We start from the raw sequence: 20,456 nt of genomic DNA, 5'->3' as shown, positions 1-20,456 counted from the left end.
AGTAAATGATAAATAAATAGATGGGGAGAATTGATGCACCCACGGTGCAGAGCAGTTCCGAGCGATTCATGTGGGTTCTCTGCTCTCAGGACAGCCTGGGCTGTTGAGAGTGACTGGGCTCCAGAGTGGAGTGTGGAACACAGGACCAAAAAAGACAAGTCAGTAATATTTACCTTTGTCTGACTTTCTTGAGGTACAGTTAATAAATAAAAATGTAAGATACTTAAAATGCACATTGTAATGATTTGATGTTTTCACAAATAAATACATTGTGAAAGGAAAAAAAAGAAAAAGAGGAACTCGCAACAGGGAGATCTGACCAACATCTATCATCCAGACCCACAGTCAGCCTCAGCAGAGTGTGAACGTGTGGACGGGGTGATTCTCTGACATGAGGTGGTCAAGTGGCACTTGTCTCGGGGCATCCTCTCCAAAACCCACGACCCCACCACCATCATGAGACAAATGTCAGAGTAATCCCAATGGAATAACATTCTACAGATTATCAGTAATCCTCAAGACTGACCAAGTCATTAAAAAAAGGAAAGTCTGAGAAATGGTTACAGGCAGGTGGAGTATAGGGAGGCAGGGTGATTAAACCTCACGTGTCATCTGGGATGTGATACTGGAAACTGCAGAGAACGAGGGGGAAACCAAGAACATCTGAACGAAGTAGGGGCTCATTAACAATTATGCAAGAGCATAGGTTCACTAATTGTAACAGTGCTACCTGCTATGTGCCATACTAATGCAGGCGTCCATAAACGTGCTGACACAAGGGTATTCAGGAAGCCTCTGAGCTATTTCTACAATATCTCTATAAATCTAAAACCATTCTAACAAAGCACTCTATACAGTAAAAGTTCTTAGAAATTTTTAAACACATAAATTAGTATGATTTTTACTCCAGTTTTTATGTTTATAATCACTGAAAATGGTTTTATGATAGCTATGGAATTTATGCCACTGATGCTGAAGCTGAAGCTCCAATACTTTGGCCACCTGATGCAAAGAGCCAACTTATTGCGAAAAACCATGATGCTGGGAAAGATTGAAGGCAGGAGAAGGGGGCAACAGAGGATGAGATGGTTGGATGGCATCACTGACCCAATGGACATGAATTTGAGAAAACTCTGGGAAATGATAAAGGACAGGGAAGCCTGGTGTGCTATAGTCCATGGGGTCACAGAGAATTGGATACAACTTAGTGGCTGAAAAACAACAATATCAAATTTATGTTAACTAGTAATTAAATTGTTTTGAATATCATACTAATTCTTTTTCTTAAAATATACTTGATATTATTATCAGATATTTTCAATAAGGTTAGTGGAAAATTAAGGGAAAAAAGGAAGATGTGTTAAAATGGTTGAGAAAGTGTTAAGAAGGCACAGATACACCCCCTGCTGAACTATGAGTTTAAGTTTAGATAGTGATTAAATGCCCTCATGCCTATTTCTCTGGCTGCATTTAGAAGCAGGAAATTGGTTCTAGAGATACTGTGTTTTTATGTAATCAATAAATACTGAAATGCTACTACTTTTAAAGATAAGAAATAACTATATGTTAGAGATGGCAATAAGTAAATATTTGCAGCTCTTTCAAATACAATCTTCAAGAGCAATTTTGAAAAATAATAATTAAATTAATGCCAAAATTTTCATGGACAAAATACGTAATTCATGTCATCAAGTTTCAAGTTATGATTTCATCAAATTGCCCTTTTATTTGCTAATGATTTATTCTTACCTAACTTTACTAATAGCAACCTCTTTATGTTTTCCATAAACCAGGCTCACAGTCCACAAACTTATATTTATAGAAAATAATATATTATGTGGCGTGTTCAATTCTACTGAAAATGGTCCATCTCTTTTCTTTCAAAGGCAACAGCGAAAATCCAGTGGCAACATACTCTATTCCACTCACACGTACTTATCAAGTGCTCATCAATCTCACACAACAGAAAATGACAAAGAGGACTAGAGAGTTTACTGTTCCAAAGATGGAGAGGAGCAGTAATTTGAATTGCATCAAGTCTTCTGTTTTGGAGTGCACTGTGCATTTTACTTTGAAGTCTCATTTACCTAAAAGATTATATTTTAACTCCACATTTTTTATACTGACAGGGTGTCAATTTTCTATGATGACTCTTAGTTTTATCGTATGCTTAAAGAAAAACTCTCTAAAGTATTTAAAATGAAACAAGACAGGATTTCTGAGCATTTAAGTCTATGCCTATCATTTAGACATTATAGTGACCCCTAGAGGAATCTGTATTGGGTATTTCATATATCAATATATCTTATTATTTCTCTGATAAATAGCTTGCTTTCTTACTTCACACTGTGAATCAAATGTTAAGTTCCAGACACAATTATTCATGCATGTAGCTTTTTAATTGAAAAGAGAAAGACCTGTCAACCTTTTTTTCAAGAGATAACCACGTGATCAACAACTTGTAATTAGTCCTGTTGAAGTTTCCTCCCCAGAAGACACTGGTTAAATTCCTGGGTCAGGAAGATTCACTGGAGAATGGATAGGCTACCCACTCCAGTATTTTTGGGCTTCCCTGGTGGCTCAGCTGGTAAATAATCTGCCTGCAGTGCAGTATACCTGGGTTCTATTCCTGGGTTGGGAAGATCCCCTGAAGAAGAGAAAGGCTACCCACTCTAGTATTCTGGCCTAGAGAATTCCATGGCCTGTATAGTCCATGGGGTCACAAACACTCAGACATGACTGAGAGACTTTCACTTCACTTCCCCAGTGGCAAAGTATGGTTCAGAGTGGATGGTGAGGATGAGCCCCTGGAGAGGGGTCTCATGCTGCCCTGGATCTCTTCCGGGTGCTGAGCTGAGGGAGAGGGACCTGGACACGTGCATCCTTGCCCCGCCGTGGCAGGGGTTCACACTTCACAGGGGCCGAGGGAGACGGTCCATCACCTCCTCCTGTCTCATCCTTCCATCCTCACAGGGCCTGTGGCCACAGGTTCCCCTCAGGACCCGATGCCTCCTCTCTCGTACTGGTTTGCAGTCTCCTCTGACACTCGGTGCTGTGCTTGACGGCCTCTCTCTGTCTTTTCAGACGACATCCTGTGGGTGCCGTAGCACATGGATTTCCGGACTGCCTGTGAGGAGGTAAGTCCCATGCCTTTCTGCTTTTTGATTAGGGGGCTGGAGATGGTACTGGCCCTCCTTCATGTCTGTGGAGCCTGGCCTGCAGCAGAGGGATGGGTGAGGGCCCTCATCGGGTCCAGAGCACAACCTGTCTGTGTGAGACTCAAAGGCATGGAGGGTCTGTAAAGCCTTGGGCTTCTTCCTGCAAGAAGGGAGCATGTTTCCTTGGGTCGAGCTGTCCTCCTCCTTAAACTGTGTGCTGACAGTCAGGTAGTGGAAGCCTTGAAATTAATTCTTTTCACATAAATGGTTATAAATTAGAAGACGTCTAAGGTCTCTTTTAGCTCTAAAATCCTCCAATTTTATGATTCCACTATTCTTGAACTATTTCAGTGTTGTTTAACTATTAATATTGGTGATTCTGACTCTGTGGAGCTGCCATCATGTTCTGTGTGAGCTAAAGTGATGCATTGCTCTGTCAAGGGTGTTAAAGGCCACTCAAGTGTGCAGTCAACAGTGCGTGAACTTGGGTCCTCAGAGAAGGCAATGACTCTATTTTAGGAAGAAAGATTATCTTTTCATGTGACATTCAAGGCATTGTCTTTGTGCTCTTCAGGCAAAAGGCAAATATTCATATGTTAAAATAAGTCGTATTTGCTTAGGTATAAATAACCAAAGAAAACACCTTTCAGTTCATACTTTTTTAAAAAAGTAAATTATTGTTTTATTTTTTAATTAATTAGTTTATTTTAATTGGAAGATAATTATTTTACAATATTGTGGTATTTTTGGCCATACATCAACATGAATCAGTGACAGGTGTACATGTGTCCCCTGTGTGCCTGGCGTGCTGTGATTCATGGGGTCACAAACAGTCAGACATGACTGAGCAACTGAACTGAACTGAACTGAACTGAATTGTTCTAGAAGCTTAAACTTAGATGCATAAATTTTAATCCTGTGTCATTTTTAGTTGTAAATATAGTACATGGTGTCATACACCATGGGTTTTCCAGGTGGCTCAGTGGTAAAAAAAAAAAAAAAAAATCCACCTGCCAAACAGGAGACTCAGGTTCCATCCATGAGTTGGGAAGATCCCTTAGAGGAGGGCATAGCAACCCACTCCAGTATTCTTGCCTGAAGAATGCCCATGGACAGAAGAGCCTGGCGGACTATAGTCCATGGAGTCACAAAGAGCAGGATCTAACTTAGCAACTAACTGAACAAGGTATTCTTAATTCTGAATGAGTTAGTAAACCTACCATTTCCATTGAAGTGTTATGTTAGTTCTGGGCAGTGAAGCCCTCATCAGTCTGAACATGGGTTGTATGAATGAGACAGCCATGAAACACTCGGAGACTCCTGTGGTGGAGACTGGACAGTGGGCAGTGTTTCTAACTCACGGTTCACCTGGACTTGAGCTGACAGAATATTGATTCCTAGGTGGTTTCTTACACAAAAGGTTTTGATTCCCTGATTTGAAGCAGATATCAAATACCCAAAGGTATTACACCAGTGATACCTTTGAGGTTTCTCTCACCCTTGCTTCTGTAGTCGACATTCTTGCCCTTTGGCACTGATCCCTTGAGGGTGCCGCCATTCCAATGCCCCCAGAGTGGCACAGATTCTTAGAGCTGCCAGAGCAGTTCCCATGTGTCTCCCACCTGCCAGCTGGACTGGAAGGGATACAGGACGATATGATGATCTGAGGATGAGCAAATCACCTCAAAGATAGGCCAAAATTAGAGCTTTCCAGAAATTAGGTCTTAGAACATTTCCATGGACTGGCATGTAAAGACATTCTAGCCTATCTCTCACTCTGCAGAGAAGCAGATTGAGAGATTTTATGAAATGCTGAAAAATGCAGCAAAAGACCCTGATTCTGGGAAAGACTGAAGGCAAAAGGAGAAGAGGGCAGCAGAGAGTGAGGTTGTTAGATAGCATCCCTGACTCAATGGACATGAACGTGAGCAAACTCCGGGACATAATGAAGGACAGGAAGCCTGGCATGCTGTTGTTCATAGGGTCACAAAGAGTCGGACATGACTGAGTGACTGAACAGCAACATGAAACCCTGAGTTCCATTTAATGAATTTGGCAAAAGTGAAACTATGATGTGCCACTTGGGAAGTCTAAGTTTCGGCCTCTTTATAAAGTCCTGCAAAAAGCAGAGACATTACTTTGCCAACCAAGGTCCATCTAGTCAAGGCAATGGTTTTTCCCGTGGTCATGTATGGATGTGAGAGTTGGACTGTGAAGAAAGCTGATCGCCGAAGAATCGATGCTTTTGAACTGTGGTGGTGGAGAAGACTCTTGAGAGTCCCTTGGACTGCAAGGAGATCCAACCAGTCCATTCTAAAGGAGATCAATCCTGGATATTCATTGGAGGGACTGATGCTAAAGCTGAAACTGCAATACTTTGGCCACCTCATGCGACGAGTTGACTCACTGGAAAAGACTCTGATGCTGGGAAAGGTTGGGGGCGGGAGGAGAAGGGGACGACAGAGAATGAGATGGCTGGATGGCATCACCGACTCTGTGGACATGAGTTTGAGTGTACTCCGGGAGTTGGTGATGGACAGGGAGGCCTGGCGTGCTGTGATTCATGGGATCGCGGAGAGTCGGACACGAGTGAGCGACTGAACTGGACTGGACTGGACTGGACATTACTGAAAATTACATCAAAGATACATTAAAGTAAACTTATTTTCTCTTGACTGCCAATAAACTGCTAACAATGAAATTTTGACATTCATGTCCACAGAGAGATTTACTTAGAATATTACCCTACAAATGCCATGGTATCTCTTCTTTGTGAAGAAATAGAAATATGGCTAAATACGTTTCATGTAGACATCTTAATTATTTAATACAGATTGTTTTTGAAAAAGAGGGTTATATATTGCTTAAAAAATTCTTCTCTTAAGAAGAAAAAGTTGTAATTATTTTTAAGGAATTGGCATTCAATAATCTGAAAAGAAGCAAAAATTAAGAGAGAATACAATGAGGACAAAGGCAAAACCCACAATGCAGAAGAAGCAGTGTATGCACAGCCAGGCATGATTACTGATTCTTTGCCTTCAAAGTGTCATCAAAATGTTCAGCAGTAGGTCCACGTTCCATTTTTAGTCCAGGCTCTCCTCACAGTTCACTTTCACATCTGTCCTCCTTAAGATATCATAGGTGTTGATGTGAAGATACATGCTCCTTTATAACATACACTTACTAATCTAATAATTCCTGACCACATATAATTTGATTAGTCTCTCATATAATAAAATGTAATCTGTGACTGATTCAATCAACAAATATTGAAATAAACTCTGCTGATGCTGCTAATTCGCTTCAGTCGTGTCCGACTCTGTGCGACCCCATAGACGGCAGCCCACAGGCTATCCCGTCCCTGGGATTCTCCAGGCAAGAACACTGGAGTGGGTTGCCATTTCCTTCTCCAATGTGTGAAAGTAAAAAGTGAAAGTGAAGTCGCTCAGCCGTGTCCTACTAGTAACGACCCCATGGACTGCAGCCCACCAGGCTCCTCTGTCCATGCGATTTTCTAGGCAAGAGTACTGGAGTGGCTTGCCATTGCCTTCTCCGAAATAAACTCTACTATGAGTAAAAGACTGTACTAGGTCCTGTAGATTAATAATCCTTAAAAATGAAAAGAGTAACAACTTTCTAAGATTTTCTAGAGATAATAGTATATACAGTGAAGTCAAATGACGTAACAGAGCTAAATGTTATGATATTACTGCATGCGACACCTAAATACAACACTGACCAACTCTTAGGTGAATGTTCTTACCTGATGAAGGCCCTGAGTTCTGAGAAGTAAGGACTTGCCTTTGGATTGGATCACAGCCTTGTCTAACTCAATGAAACTATGAGCCATGCCATGTAGGGCCACCCAAGATGGAGGGGTCATAGTGGAGATTTCTGACAAAATGTGGTCCACTGGAGAAGGGAATGGCAAACCACCTCAATATTTTTTCCCTGAGAAACCCATGAACAGTATGAAAAAGCAAAAAGATATGACACTGAAAGATGAACTCCCCTGCTTGGTAGGTGCCAAATATACTACTACAGATGAGTGGAGAAATAACTCCAGAAAGAATGAAGAGATGGAGCCAAAGAGAAAACAACGCCCAGCTGTGGATGTGACTGATCATGGAAGTAAAGTCCAGTCCTGTAAAGAACAATATTGCATAGGAACCTGGAATGTTAGGTCCATGAGTCAAAGTAAATTGGAAGTGGTAAAACAGAAGATGGCAAGAGTGAACGTCGATATTTTAGGAAATCAGTGAACTACAATGGACCAGAATGGGTGAATTTAACTCAGATGACCATTAACTCAGATCTCCTACTGTGGGCAAGAATCCCTTAGAAGAAATGGAGTAGCCCTCATAGTCAACAAAGGCCTTTGGATAGAAGGGCCTCTGAAGGCTTCAAGGAGCTGCACTTCTTGTATAAGAGCTTGAAAAGTGGCTGGACGTTAGCAGAGGAGGAGGCTGGGTCAGACACACTGCAGCAGGGAAGGGAGGGGATGAAATGAGGCTAGAAGCATCTTGTGTGGATGACACTTAGTACAATCAGTTCTGCTACCACAGACAGAGCCACACATGGGGTCACACATCACTCACAACTGCAGGCTTAAGGAACAGGTAACTTATACTCAGCAACCAAAACAGAGAAATAGTCTCCTGAAAGACTACTGGCCATGCATGTGGTGGTCTCCACCTGGCTTTGTGCAGTTTCATCTGTCATCTTGAAAATACTGCCTTTCAGGGTGAAAGGAACATAGATATTAAAGTTTAATGAAAACACAATTTGTGTTCTTTCAGGGCCTAGAACCTGAACTAAAGAGGTTTTCTCTTTCACATAGGAAGTCAGTGACCGTCTACTTTTTGAATTTCCAAAAGTGCTTGATTTATGCTAAGCACACATTCTTAATAAGTTTACATGAGAGGTATGATTTTAGAACAAAGAGTAAATCAATGTAAATTCATGAACATACTTCATTGATTCACAGAAGAGAAATCAATGACTAGATGCTTAAAAGCATTGCCTTTCGAGTAACGAAGAGGCATTGCTTTTTAGTATTCCTCTAAGGAAACAGACTTCAGTGTGGGGTTTGCAAAATTCAGTGCAAGGTAGGATTGTCCATCGGGGACAGGAAAACAGCCTTTGAAGACGTGTCATTTTTCAGATTTTATAATCACATTCTGTGCTTGTAGGTTATAAGCAGCACATGCATGTCCTCATGCATGTGTGATGCAACCACAGCTTAAAAAGGTTGAAGACAAGCAACTCTTATGCTAATAAAGAAGAAAATGGGTGCAGGTCCTAAGTGTATGCTAAAATGTGGGACTGGTCATTACCTGGGTGAGTTTTTATTCTTGAGCAGCCTGGGTCCACAAATCTGTAAAGACTTTGCAGCCAGGGATGTTTGAGTTCACACTGCGCAGGCGGCACTCTCAGGTGCTGTTTCCCATTCGCAACCCCCAAGACTGCATGGGGGACGAGGGCATGTGGATCCAGCCCTCCCATCCCATATCGGCTGGTGTCCTTAGCTCCCTCTGCAGCCCGGCTGTGGCAGGAAGGGCATCCCTCAGGCCCAGAGTGGCTTCTGCCACCACTTTCCATCACTCTGATCCAGGAAGCCCCACTATTCAAGACTGAGTTCTTTTCAGAGCTTTGGTGAAAGACACTGATAGCCCTGCCATTGTACAGGAAGATGGGGAGGCATCCTTACAGAGATCTCTGCCGGAGGACACCAGGCCAGGAGTAAGAGGCCCAGGTTCAAACCCCACCTCCTGCCTGTCTCCAGGCCTCTGTTTTTGTCCCGTCTGCCAGAACCACTGTGCTGGGGGACCAAAGTCAAGTGAATAAATGAATACAGCTGGGCACACAGTCAGCTCTATATAGTGAATGAACTGTGTGCTGCCTTCCACAGTGATGATGCCAATCCAGCAGGCTGCTCTGAGCCAGGAGAGTGTCCAAAATGAATATTACCCATCTTCTTGCAGCTATTGAAGCAGCTCCGGGCCTGATCCATCCATTCAGTCCCCAGAGTCTCTTGCCCGAGGTCTATGTTTCTGCCAACAGTAACTGTGTTCTCACTTTCCCAGTCCCCATCCACCTTCTTCTCTGGTCTAAGAAATAGACTTATAAGACCCTACTCTAAGTGTACCATTTCACTGTGCAGCGCCTACCTGCTGGGCACACGGTACAGGGACCATGACCTCCCACCCCCACTTCCCCCCCGAAACTTCTGGTTTGGCTCCTGTCAAACTCCATGGGCTTCACATCAGGGCTGTGTTCTCCATCACATGGACTGCATTCTCATGCTTCTATATTTTTACTCAAATTTCCCCCTTTTGGATAAAATAACTTTTGCCTTCTCTACTTATTGTTTTCTCAATTTATTTTTTCAAGACAAGCCACCTCTTTCTGTCCACAAAGCCTTCTCTCACATGCTTTCACTCATGAATAGCTAATTCATTCCTCTACATTTCTCCCGTATCAAGTGCTAAAACATCATATTGCACCTTATTTGTATATTTGGATGAGTGGGAATATTCTGAGCCCAGAGATTATCATCTAATTCATGTCTGACTCTCTGTTAGTTACATTGTATTTGAAAAGCAAATGCATCTGTGGTATTTTAAATGTAATTTCATGTCCATGAGCTGTATTTTCATAACAGAATATATGTAACATTTATATGGAAATATACATTTCAATGTTAATTTATTGTTGGCTTCATTATCTCTCAGTTTGCCATTTTCTCCAAATAGAAATTTATTGGTGTATATATTTATGGTGCACATATTACATTCTATTAGAAGCTGCCTCACTCTTTATCTCCCATCACTCTTGTCCTCTGAGGAGCCCAGCATGGGTCTCAGTCCAAATTCTGTTTTCCAGACAACTTTCCAGTAATTAGGGGACATCACACTTATTGCTTGAGTGGATGGAACTGTGACCATATCAGAAATGTGATGAGAGAAACCTCCAAGCTGTGCTTTAGTTCCTTAAGCTTTCCCTGGATGATCTTCAATCTCTCTTTGATGTGAGACAATAATGTGTTTATGGGGTCTCAGGGAAAAGCCCCTCTTTCCTCCTCGAAATGAGGCAGAGCTTTATCTGTAAGTTCCAGCTAGTCTGTGATTTTGCTAAGGGAATGGTGTGGAATGTTCTGTCCACTGAAAAACCATCAAACATACCCAATTAAATTCCTTGGGCTTTGATGTCATCTCCTCCCTTTTTCTCCCGAGCATTTCAGGCAGTCTGATATCGGCCCCTGGCCAAGATCACATTGTAAGCAAGAGAGAATTTGTCTTGTGAAAAATGTACAAAACTTGTTTTCTGTATTAAAGAAAATAAATTTTGCTTTTGGTGAAATATCAATACTTTTGTCTTCTAGACATACGCACTTGAGTTGAGCTCTGGGGGGATTAATGGATACAATTTACGGGGGCCTGGCTGTGCGTGGTTTCAGAGGAGGGACTAGGACCATCACAGCTCCTGGAAAAGCTTGTTTTTCCTTAAAAGACATTATAACACTTACGGAATAATTACAGACCAATCTAACCACGTATAATAAAGGGCATAATGGTGTGTATCCCACATGGAATAAAACAGTTTACAGAAAATTCTCCCTACAAGCCACGGTGTCTCAGTGTATTCTCATCAATGTTGTGAACATTCTCTTAAAGAAAAAAAACCCTAATAATCCATGTGTAATTTATATTCCAAGAGAAAGTCCTGTATTATTTACCTGGGATTTCATGCTACTTAACTACTAAGGATAAAAATATATTTCTACGTATTTATCCTTCTATCCAAATTAAGAATGGTTCAAGGTAGTGCTAGTGGTAAAGAACTCACTTGCCAGTGCAGAAGACATAAGAAACACAAGTTTGATCCCTGGGTTGGGAAGATCTCCTGGGGAAAGACATCCACTCCAGTATTCTTGCCTGGAGAACCCCATGGACAGAGAAGCCTGGTGGTTTACAGTCCACGGTGTCACAGAGTAGGACATGACTGAAGTGACTGAGCATGCAATGGGGGTGGGGTGGCATGGGGATATGATGTTTTTTTCAGTGTAATGAAAATGGTCAGAACTTGGTTATAATGGTGGCTGTGTATTGCTCCACTAAAAGCATCAAATTAAACACTTTAAGGGGTTGAATTTTTTAATATATACTGTGCGAACTGGATTTCAATAAAGCCATTACAAAAAAGTTATGTAGATTGTAAATATTAAATAAATGTTCACTATTTTTCAAATATAGCATATAAACTATAAACCTACCTTTCCAAATCTTTTTGGGTATTTTCTGATATGATCTCTATGAGGCCTACCTGGTATGATAATTCTAGACAAACCTGGACAGTTATTAAAAGCAGAGACATCACGTTGCTCCAGTAGTCACATATGGATGTCAAAGTTGGACCATAAAGAAGGCTGAGCACTGAAGAATTGATGCTTTTCAACTGTGGTGCTTGAGAAGACACTTGAGAGTCCCTTGAATAGCAAGGAGATCAAACCAATCAATCCTAAAGGAAATCAACCCTGAATATTCATTGGAAGGACTGATGCTGAAGCTGAAACTCTAATACTTCGGCCACCTGATAAAAAGACCTGACTCATTGGAAAAGACCCTGATGCTGGTCAAGATTGAGGGCAGGAAGAGAAGGGGGTGACAGAGGATGAGATGGTTGGATGGCATCACCGACTCAATGAACATGAATTTGAGGAAACTCTGGGAGATGGTGAAGGACAGGGTAGCCTGGTGTGCTGCAGTCCATGGGGTAGTAAAGAGTTGGACACAGCTTAGCAACTGAACAACAGCTTGGTGTGAAATGGTTATACTTTTCTCTGTACTTGTTCTGTTTCAGGCTCATCTGACTACACTTCTTCTAGCGTTCTTGATGTTTTGCTAAAAAGGCCGTAAAAATACAGTCTATGAACTGAGTATAATTCTTTCTCTGTTTTGCTCTTTTTTGCTCTGAAGACAAAGACGGGGATCTGTTTGCTGCAGGATGGTAACCAGGAGCCCTTCAAAGTGCGGCTGCACTTGGCTAGGGATATCCTGATGATCCAGGAGCAGGACGTGACATGTGTGTCCGGAGAGCCTTTCTATTCCGGTGTAAGTATCTCTTCCCTCTCTTGAAGTTTTCTCATTTTTTTCTGTCTTGTCGTGAATAAAAAAAACATCTATTCACAGTTACTATTTTTCCTTTACTTTCAGAGCCAGTAATTTTTGTCTACAGTGTAGTAAGCAGCGTCCTTGCATATGGAGTCATATCGGGTCCAAAGACATACATGGGGGCCCATCTCCAGCCTGGGGTCTTGTTGACTCTGAGTTGTCACTGTTGGCTGGAGGGACACTTGTGTTTGTGATCATGAAGGAGCAGGTTGTAGCTTTCCTCCCCAAGGACTAAGTGGAAACATCACGTGAGAGTTTCCACTCTGAACTCTCCTTACATCTCACTGAACCTTCAGAGGGGGGCGTCTCTGGGAAGCAGGAGGGTTTAGATAGTGGTCCCTGAATTCATGTCAAGATTCTCCCTAGGGTTTGTGGGTGGAAGATTCTGTGGACTTCACAGAATTATGCTGGGTGCTGTGCAGGCTCTGTCTGTGCCCTCAGCAGTGGACACAGAAACCTGCTGCTGGTCCTACCTTTGACCAGCATTAATTATCTCACAGCCCCCTGGTCAGCCTCCTCACTGAAGTACAGCTCTGGAGACAGGCTGGGGGTGTTCAATGACAAAATTTCACCTGAGTATATTTAAAGATCTCATGAGCTTTATTCAGTGATTCATGAGGCCTTTCCTGGTGGCACAGTGGTAAAGAATCCACCTGCAATGCAGGAGATTCAGGTTCAGCCCCCAGGTCGGGAAGATCCCCTGGAGTAGGAAATGACAATCCACACCAGTATTCTTGCCTGGAGAATTCCATGGACAGAGAAGCCTGATGGGCTACAGTCCATGGGGTTGTGCGGTACTCATCTGGCAATTAGGAGGAGTTCTGTCAGCTAAAGAAAATAAGAAGTTTTCAGAGGGAGAAATGGTCAGAAAAAGTACACTTCCCAAAGAAAGGCTTGTTTCTGTGAAGGTCATCCTCCTGAGGGGAGAGAGGGTCTGTGGGGGAGGTGGGTCATTCTAGTGCTGACAGGGGAGTTCCAGGCTGAGTGGTTAAACCAGTGACTGTCCTGGGGAGGCTGGAACTGCAGGGTGGTCAATGTCAAGTTCCTGGTGACCTGGGCTTAGCACATGGGATTTCATGTGGGCCTATTGGACACTTTTCAATAGGTGAAATTAAATTGAATGTGACAGAATACTTTTATCATAAAACTGGATGTTTTAGAGTTTATCACTCTTGTATAATAACATCAAAGACATCATCTTAACAGTGTTGTCATGTGTGATCTCAGGGGAGAGTCACAGCATGTGACATCCTGGGTACCCTGATGTCTGTAGTGACTCAGCAGGTAGACTTACTGTGTAGCTGATTCACAAGCTTATTTCAGACTGTTTTGTTGGGGTGAATAATGCTGAATTTGAGCTTCCACCTCACTTCTCACCAATATCCTGCGGGGAGTCACACTGGGTCCTAAATCGATAATCTCCTGTTGACTAAAGACAATGGATGCTTTGCAGACTGTTAACTGTTCTTTGTCACAAACCATTTATATCATCCTGAATCATGGGTCCGGCTGTCAAGGCTGATTACACTGTTCCCATAGGGTCACCCTTTCTTTCTTTTAGTTAATAAAAGAGTAATGGCCCATTTCTTTTTTTCTTCCTTTCTTTCTTTTCCTTTATTTTTTGGCAGAAAAATATATTACATATATACATTACAAATACACATATTTTACATACATCAAAATCGTACATATATACACATATATTACATACATCAGAATGGTTGGTACATAGCAGTTGTCAGGTGGAAACGTGAATGCTTCAGTTAACAGAAAAAGTCACCTTCCTTATGCTCAGAAGTGGACTATTCTGTCCCTGTACCTCCTGAGTGACCACCCCCACAACCAGAGGAAGCCATGTCCATCCCTGTGAATGCCATCTCCTTCAACATTGCCCTGAAAGAAAATCAAATTAAACCGAGGTCGGTTTTAAATGTTGGCAATATATTTTTAGAAGGCCAGTGAGACTAAAATCAATATGAGATGGCTGCATATTTCATCTCAGAGATGCCTGTTTCAAGGGGGTTGCCAGTAACAGACAAGAAAATCTTGGAGATTAAATTCTAAATATGGCAGAACTATCAGATATGTGGCGTCAATGTAATTAGCACCTCAGCAGAGTTCTAATTGAGCATCATTAGGACTTAGAATCAACACACCTAGGCTACTTCCTTTAGTTTTCCTTGTGTGAGAAAGTGTGCAGTTAGTAATCCCATGTGTCAAACCATCATTTCCTGAAGGCAACATCAGGAGAAGTTGATGTCCTGCTTTCACTGTGAGGGTCAGTATTCACTCCATGGGGGCTGGGCTGGGCTGGGCTGCAGGATTCAGAGGTGAGGTCCACTGTCTGTGGAATTTAATCAGGAGAGAGATGGCAGCTCCTGGGGGTGGATTCTTACCAGCTCATCTGGGGTGAATGGGGTGTGAAGCCTCAGGTTTTTTTCTCTTTTTCCCATCAAAGAGCCACTCTCATATATACAACATACACACTATATATTTTTTTTTCTTTTTTTTCAGCCTTTAATGCCATCAGTTGTTTTGTACTACAGGTAGAAAATTTTGATGTTTAAAAATATATTTTTCCTCCATTTCCCACAAGAGAAGTAGCAGAGCAGGCCTTGTGGAAGGTTAGGATTTACTTCAGCACTTTGACAAAGAGACTTCCATGGAGGTCTCTCCAGAGGCAGTCATAGGGCAGCCCTGTGCCTCCCAGCCAGGCTCTCATGGGGTAGGGGTGCTGAAACAGCTGGAACTCATGCCTGGACCAGCAGTAACAAGGAATCCCTCACCTTGAATAAGAAAAGGCAATCAACAGCTGCCAACCTTGAAATGTCACAGATGTTACAATTATAACAAGAGTTGGAAGGTAGCCGTCATGAAATGGTTTTACCCTTCTTACAACAGCATTGACACAAGTGAGAAAAAAAGAAAGTCTCAGCAGAAAGCAAATGGAAAATGCAGAGCTGAAAATTCAGCTGAAATAAGAGCTCAAGAGGATGGGTTCGGCAGCAGAACGGAAAGGACAGAGAAAAGGATCAGTTAACTTGAAGACAGAACAATAAGAATCAGCCTCTATGAACTTAGGAGAGAAATTGGTGTGAAAAACATAATGGACCCATAAGCTTAAAATGGAAAATCCAGTTTAAGTCCTAAGGGTCCCAGAAAAAGAGAAGGAGATCTGAGCTCAAACAGTGCTTGAAGAAATAGTGGCTGAAAACTCCCCAAAATTTGCCAAAGACATAAACCTATACATTAAAGAAGTGGGACAGATCTCAAAAGGATAAACCCAAGAAACCTGTGTCAAGACAGATCTTAGTCAAATCCTGAAAACTAAACACAAAGGAAAAAACTTAAAAGCAGCAAGAAAAAAAATAATATTGTTCTGTAGCAATAGGGGAAAATTAATTCAAATGATAGTAGATTTTCCCCCCAGAAACAATGGAAACCAGAAGGAAGTGGCACAGTATTTTTCAACTATTGAAGAGAAATAACCAGCAACCCAGATTTCTATATATACCTAAGTAACCTTCAAGAATCTGGCAGAAGCTTATAACTCATTAATGAAATGGGCAATAAAAATGAGCAAAGGATTTGAACAGAGATTTTTTTCAAGCAAGATTTATAAATGGCCAATAAGGAAAAAGAAATGCCTGACACCATCAGCCATCAAGGAAATGGAAATCAAGACCACAGCAAGATCCACTTTATATCCACTAAGATGTTTATCATCCAAAAGACAGAAAAGAGCAAGTGGTCCTCAACATGCGGAGAAGCAGAGATCCTCAGACTCTGCTGGGAAGGATGTGTAATGTCCGTGGGGTGGAACAGCCAGCAGTTCCCAGTATCACTCCTTTGAGGACACTCAAGAGAAATGAGCTCACATGTCTACAAAGAAATGTGCCTACGGATGTTCACAGTAGAATGAGTCATGGTAGCCCAATCATATAAATACCCCAGAGGTGGAGGAATGGATACATAGATTGCGGTGTATCTACTCAGTGGAATGTTGGTGGGCAGCTTAGAAAGCAAAGTGTTGGTACATGCTACAATATGGACAAACCTAAAAGCACCACAGTGAGAAGCTCGACACAAAGGACCGCATGCTGTATATCTTCATTACTGTGAAATGTCCACAACAGGTAATTCCATGGAGATATGGTGTAGATTAGCATGCCGAAGATTAGAATGAGGGGATCAGGAGTGATGGGTTCCAGCAACATTATGAAAAAACAAATGTTCTTAAATTGATTGTGAAGATGGATGCATAACTGAGACAATACTAAAAGCCACTAAATTATGCACTTTCAAGTGGCTGGTGTAAAGGTACATGAATTATAGCTCTTAAGAACTATTTTTAAATGCTTTTTTTTTGGGTTTATCCTGTTTGAGGCTTCTCTGTCCATAGGATTCTCTAGGCAAGAATACTGGAGTGGGTTGCCATTCCCTTCTCAAGGGGATCTTCCAAACCCAGGGATCAAACCCAGGTCTCCTGCATTGCAGGCAGACCCTTTACCATTTGAGTCTCTAGGAAAACCTTTACTTGTTAGAGTTGCACCACAGTATTCCCTTTTGCGGCTTCCCTGGTGGCTCAGCTGGTAAAGAATCCCCTGTAATGCAGGAGACCTGGGTTCAATCCCTGGGTTGGGAAGATCCCCTGGAGGAGGGCATGTCAACCCACTCCAATATTCTTGCCTGGAGATTCCTCACGGATGGAGGAAACTGGCGGGCTGTAAGTCTTACTAGACAGTCCAAGAGGTCACAAAGACTCGGACACGACTGAACAACTAAGCACACACATTCCCTTTTTAATGGGCTACTACAAATGGTATTGTGAGTTTAATCTTAAGTTTCTGTTCTCATGACTGATATACAGGAAAGCAGTCAAATTTTGTGTATTAATTCTATCTCCTATGGCTTTTCCTGAAATTACTTATTCGTTCCATGGGATTTTTGTTGATTTTTTGGCATCCATAGACAGAGAACAAAGACAATTTCCTTTTTTCCCCTCTAATCCACAGACTTTTCATTCCCGTCACTGCTGTGTTGTGGTACGTGTAACTTTAAGCACGAAGTTGAAGGACAGTGGTGAGGGTCATGCCTGCCTTGTTCCCCATCTCAGGGGAGAGTGGTGTTTCTAAGTACTCTTTCCCTTTGTCACAGCACACCCAGAGTTTTCAGTATCTTTGTCTTTCATCTTATTTTTCCACCTCGTCTCAGGGCTGTGTAATGGAAAAGACAGTAGAATCTGAGAAACTTTCATTTCCATCCTGAGTTGGATCTTGGCCAGGTTACTTCAATTCATTTGCATTTGCATTTTCTCACTCTTAATTGGGACAATGCTGCCTACGCAGCTGGGCTGTTGCAATGATTACGTGTTTGAAATGAAAATGTGGGGGGAAAACCTCTTTATTCACTTAGCACATGATTATCTAACTTTGATTTAGGCCCAGTGCTAAATTCTACAGATACAACTGTGAGCAAGATATAGATTCAGAACTCAGAAAACTAGTGGGAAAAGACAGTCAAGGTCACAGTGTATTTGAATAAACCATTATGAGTGTTTACAGACCCATATGTGCACATAGTAGGTTTTTAGTAATCAGAAGCTACTGACTTATTATTATTCTTTTTTTGAGGCTTAGTTATTTTTCTTGAATTGTCAAAAAGAGTTCATGACTTTTCTTGTTTATTTCTTGTACATCTTCTTTGCCTCCATCACACAAAATCAGTCCACTTCTTCACTGTGATCTCTCTAGTTTCTGCCTCATTCTCATGACTTCCTCCTCTTCTCACTATATGTCTTGAAAATATCCATTCTCAGGTGTATAAGAGCACTGTGTTCTCTTTGGTGACATGTACGTACTGGTTCACGTGCAGTTCAGATGGTAAATGTGGAGAGTATGTCAAATATAATCTTTCAGACAGCAGGGGTGAAAATAATTATATTTTGATAGCACAATGTCTTTTTCATAACATGAATGGGTTCAGGTGCACAACACAACTTCACACAAGCCAGCACTGCTGTTGGGCTCCATCTTTTTCTCCTGTGAGGAACAGGAAGATTAAAGGAAGGCTTTTCATGTGTATGAGTGCATGGGGGCTCCTGACTCAATTTTGTGTTTTAAGAAATAAAATAACCGGTTATACTTGGTTTCCCAAAGGACAGTGGCTTGTTGCTAGGCAACTTCTTTATGAAATTCACTCTGCGATAACTAAATACAGCTTCCAGTTACCTTCCAGGTAGCCTCTAATTTTAGAGGTGAGCAGTTGAAACAATCCATTAACACTGTCTCTCTTTCCTTTGACCGTTGGGGCAGGAAGGAGACCCCCCACGTGGGTAGGAGTGGAGGGGCTGGGGGCATAGCTCAGGTGACACACAGACTACGAAGGAGTACCAGCAGGTGACACCAAACAGTGGTCTGCCTTTACATGCCTCCTGCTGCCTGCAGGCACCAATTTAAAGTTTTGGCTTTAAAGCACAAAGTCATTTGTCCTTCCTGTCTCCCCACTTTCTTAGTAGTCAGCTAATGAAGCAGCAGCATCTAAAGGTGCTGGCTGCTTCTGCAAGCGTGCGTGTGCCTGTGTGTTTAAAAAACATTAAAATAAGTGCTGCTTCTGAGATTTCTAGCAGGTTCTGCTGACTCTTTGATCTCTCCAAACTCTTCTCTGCATCAGCAGTTTTGTGTTTGATTTGGAACCTGTTCTAAATATGCTCCCCCAAAGATGGGAGGGCATCATAAAGAGTGAATAAGGCCCTGCACAGACCTTTTATAACTTGCATGCTTTCCATTCTTTCAGAGAAAAGCCAGGTTTCACACACACTTCACTGCTCAGGAAAACTCACTCACCAAGCTGTCCTCCTGTCTGATGATTGCTGTGCAAGACATTATAGAAACTTCTGGTGATGCTACTTGCTGTTAAAAATGCATTATCGATTCCATTCACCATTGCAACAAAAAGAATAAAATATCTAGGAATAAACCTACTTAAGCATGTTAGAGTCCGGAGTCACCCTTCCCTCAAAGGAACAGAGGACACTCACGATAATGCAAGACACACAGCGAGGTTTATTTCCAGCTAGCTGGGGTCCAAGTGTCCGCCCGACACAGCGGGTTTCAACAAGGACCCCGAGCACTCAGAGCCAAGGGGTTATATAGCATTTTCAAATCATGATATTTCTAAATTACCTAACTCACAGGAATTTTCCACACACACACACACACAGCTGTGCATATCTCTATCCTGGTGTCTTAAAGAGATAAACTTATCAGACCTGTTTACCTAATTTTCAGTGTCGCAGCCGCCCACATTCTTGGTACTTAAGATTAACTTGTCTCCCAGGTTTTATCTAGTTCTTCTTCCCTCAAGTCACATACTCAGTAAAAATGGTTTTTCCGGCCTCTAAGATGGCCGTTCTTATGCTAACCCATTCTTACAAGCAGACAAAAGAACTGTATAGGGAAAATTATAAGACACTGATGAAAGAAGTCAAAGATGATATAAACAGATGGAGAGATGGAGAGATAGTCCATGTTCCTGGGTAGGAAGAATCAATATTGTTAAAATGACTATACTAACAAATGCAAGCTATGTATTCAATGCAATCCCTATCAATTTACCAATGGCATTTTTCACAGAACTAGAACAAAAACTTTCACAGTTTGAATGGAGACACAAAAGACCCTGAATAGCCAAAGCAGTCTTGAGAAAGAGGAATGGAGCTGGAAGAATCAACCATCCTGACTTCAGACTATACCACAAAGTTACAGTCATCAAGACAGTATGGTACTGGCACAAAAACAGAAATATAGACCAATGGAATAAGATAGAGAGCCCAGAAATAAGTCCATGCATCTATGGGTACCTTATTTTTGACAAAGGAGGCAAGAATATACAATTGGGTAAAGACAGTCCCTTCAATAAATGGTGTGGGGAAAACTGGACAGCTACATGCAAAAGAATGAAATTAGGACACTTCCTAATGCCATACACAAAGATAAACTTAAAATGGATTAAAGGCCTAAATGTAAGACCAGAAACTATAAAACTCTTAGAGGAAACCATAGGCAGAACACTCGATGACATAAATCAAAGTAAGATCTTCTATGACCCACCTCCCAGAGTAATG

General features: G+C 41.8%; 1 protein-coding gene across 4 annotated transcripts in view; it reads left to right on the top strand.

The window, feature by feature from the left end:
* The first annotated feature begins 3,110 nt into the window (after window positions 1-3,110).
* SNTG1 (syntrophin gamma 1) overlaps window positions 3,111-20,456 on the top strand; it is a 150,228-nt gene continuing 132,882 nt past the window's right edge. For 3 of the 4 annotated variants that reach the window (XM_088844621.1, XM_055432488.2, XM_088844619.1), the window contains exons 1-2: window positions 3,111-3,137; window positions 12,137-12,271. In XM_088844621.1, coding sequence (XP_088700747.1) covers window positions 3,111-3,137; window positions 12,137-12,271 — 162 coding nt within the window. Of the gene's footprint in view, window positions 3,158-12,129; window positions 12,272-20,456 lie in introns of all 4 variants that reach the window. The other variant, XM_088844620.1, reaches the window with a different exon arrangement.

This window comes from Moschus berezovskii, chromosome 16, assembly GCF_049115385.1.
Source record: "Moschus berezovskii isolate FMDL1 chromosome 16, NW_MosBer_1.0, whole genome shotgun sequence".
Taxonomy (NCBI): Eukaryota; Metazoa; Chordata; class Mammalia; order Artiodactyla; family Moschidae; genus Moschus; species Moschus berezovskii.
The sequence above is the reverse complement of the archived record's forward strand: the minus strand, read 5'-3'. Positions and strand labels throughout refer to the sequence as shown.